The 1,036-nt window shown below is 46.6% G+C and overlaps 1 protein-coding gene across 2 annotated transcripts in view; it reads right to left on the bottom strand.

Moving 5' to 3' along the window:
* Positions 1–1,036, bottom strand: part of dpf1 (double PHD fingers 1) — a 43,444-nt gene that overhangs the window by 28,875 nt on the left and 13,533 nt on the right. For both annotated transcript variants that reach the window (XM_032510980.1, XM_032510989.1), the window contains exon 3: positions 654–814. In XM_032510980.1, coding sequence (XP_032366871.1) covers positions 654–814 — 161 coding nt within the window. The remainder of the gene's footprint in view (positions 1–653; positions 815–1,036) is intronic.

Below are 1,036 nucleotides of genomic sequence, written 5' to 3'. Positions count from 1 at the left end.
ACACACACACAAACACACACACACACAAGTGCATTCTCTCAGGAATAGTTGGTGCCAGCGGCGTATCATTGCCTACAGGGGTGTCTGATTCACTGCCAAAGTACACTGATGTTACAGAGAAAGAGAAAGCGATGAGAAAACACCCATCAGGGAAAGTATGAAAAAAGTTTAGGTGTAAAAGGTAGCAGACCTGGAAGAGAAGCACAGGAAATGAGAGAGAGGGTAGAGGAAAGAAAATGAGACAGAAACAAGCAGGGCAGAGGAAGGAAGGAAGCTGCAGGACAAATGAAAAAATCATTTGTGTAGCACAACAAGTGGTAAACAATGCACACACCGACAAAGAAGAGTGCTGTAAAGAGCTGGTCAAGCTTTAGCATACTGTGGCCAGGTTAGTTCAGTTGGTAGAGCAGGTGCACATATATGGAGGTTTACTCCTTGAGGCAGTGGCTGTGGGTTTAACTCTGACCTGTGGCCATTTTCTGCATGTCATTCCCCCTCTCTCTCCCCTTTTTATGTCTTCATCTCTCCTGTGGAAATAAAGTCCTACAAATGCCCCAGAAATAATCTTTAAAAGAAGCTTTAGCAAGCTACTTGCCACTTTATTCTGACTAGGTATCAACACACACACACCTCACATACAGAGAGACACACACCTGGTCCACGGTGGTTCTTCTCCATCCAGATGTAGCAGTTGCTCTGGGCCACGCCGGTCTGGGAGTCCAAGAAGGGGAGACGCATGGAGCGCTCGGCACACAGACGGGCATTGTAGCTGCGACAGTGTTCAATGGCCTCCTTATAGAACTCCTCGCCAAGACTAAGTGAGAATAGAGAGTTGAGGAAGAGGTGGGAGAAAAGAAAGAAGGAGGGTGTCAGGGGGTCAAAGGACAAAGATGGAGTACAGTCCAACATTATTAAGGGAAAAGGATGCCAAATCCACAGCATGATCTTGTCTTGTTTACGTGTGAATCAAAAGAGGGACTGGTTTCATGGACTGGTGTGTGTGTGTGTGTGTGTGTGTGTGTGTGTGTGTGTGTGT

The sequence above is a fragment of the Etheostoma spectabile genome, chromosome 3 (genome assembly GCF_008692095.1).
Source record: "Etheostoma spectabile isolate EspeVRDwgs_2016 chromosome 3, UIUC_Espe_1.0, whole genome shotgun sequence".
In the NCBI taxonomy this organism is placed as follows: Eukaryota; Metazoa; Chordata; class Actinopteri; order Perciformes; family Percidae; genus Etheostoma; species Etheostoma spectabile.
This window is presented reverse-complemented; position numbering and strand designations above follow the sequence as displayed.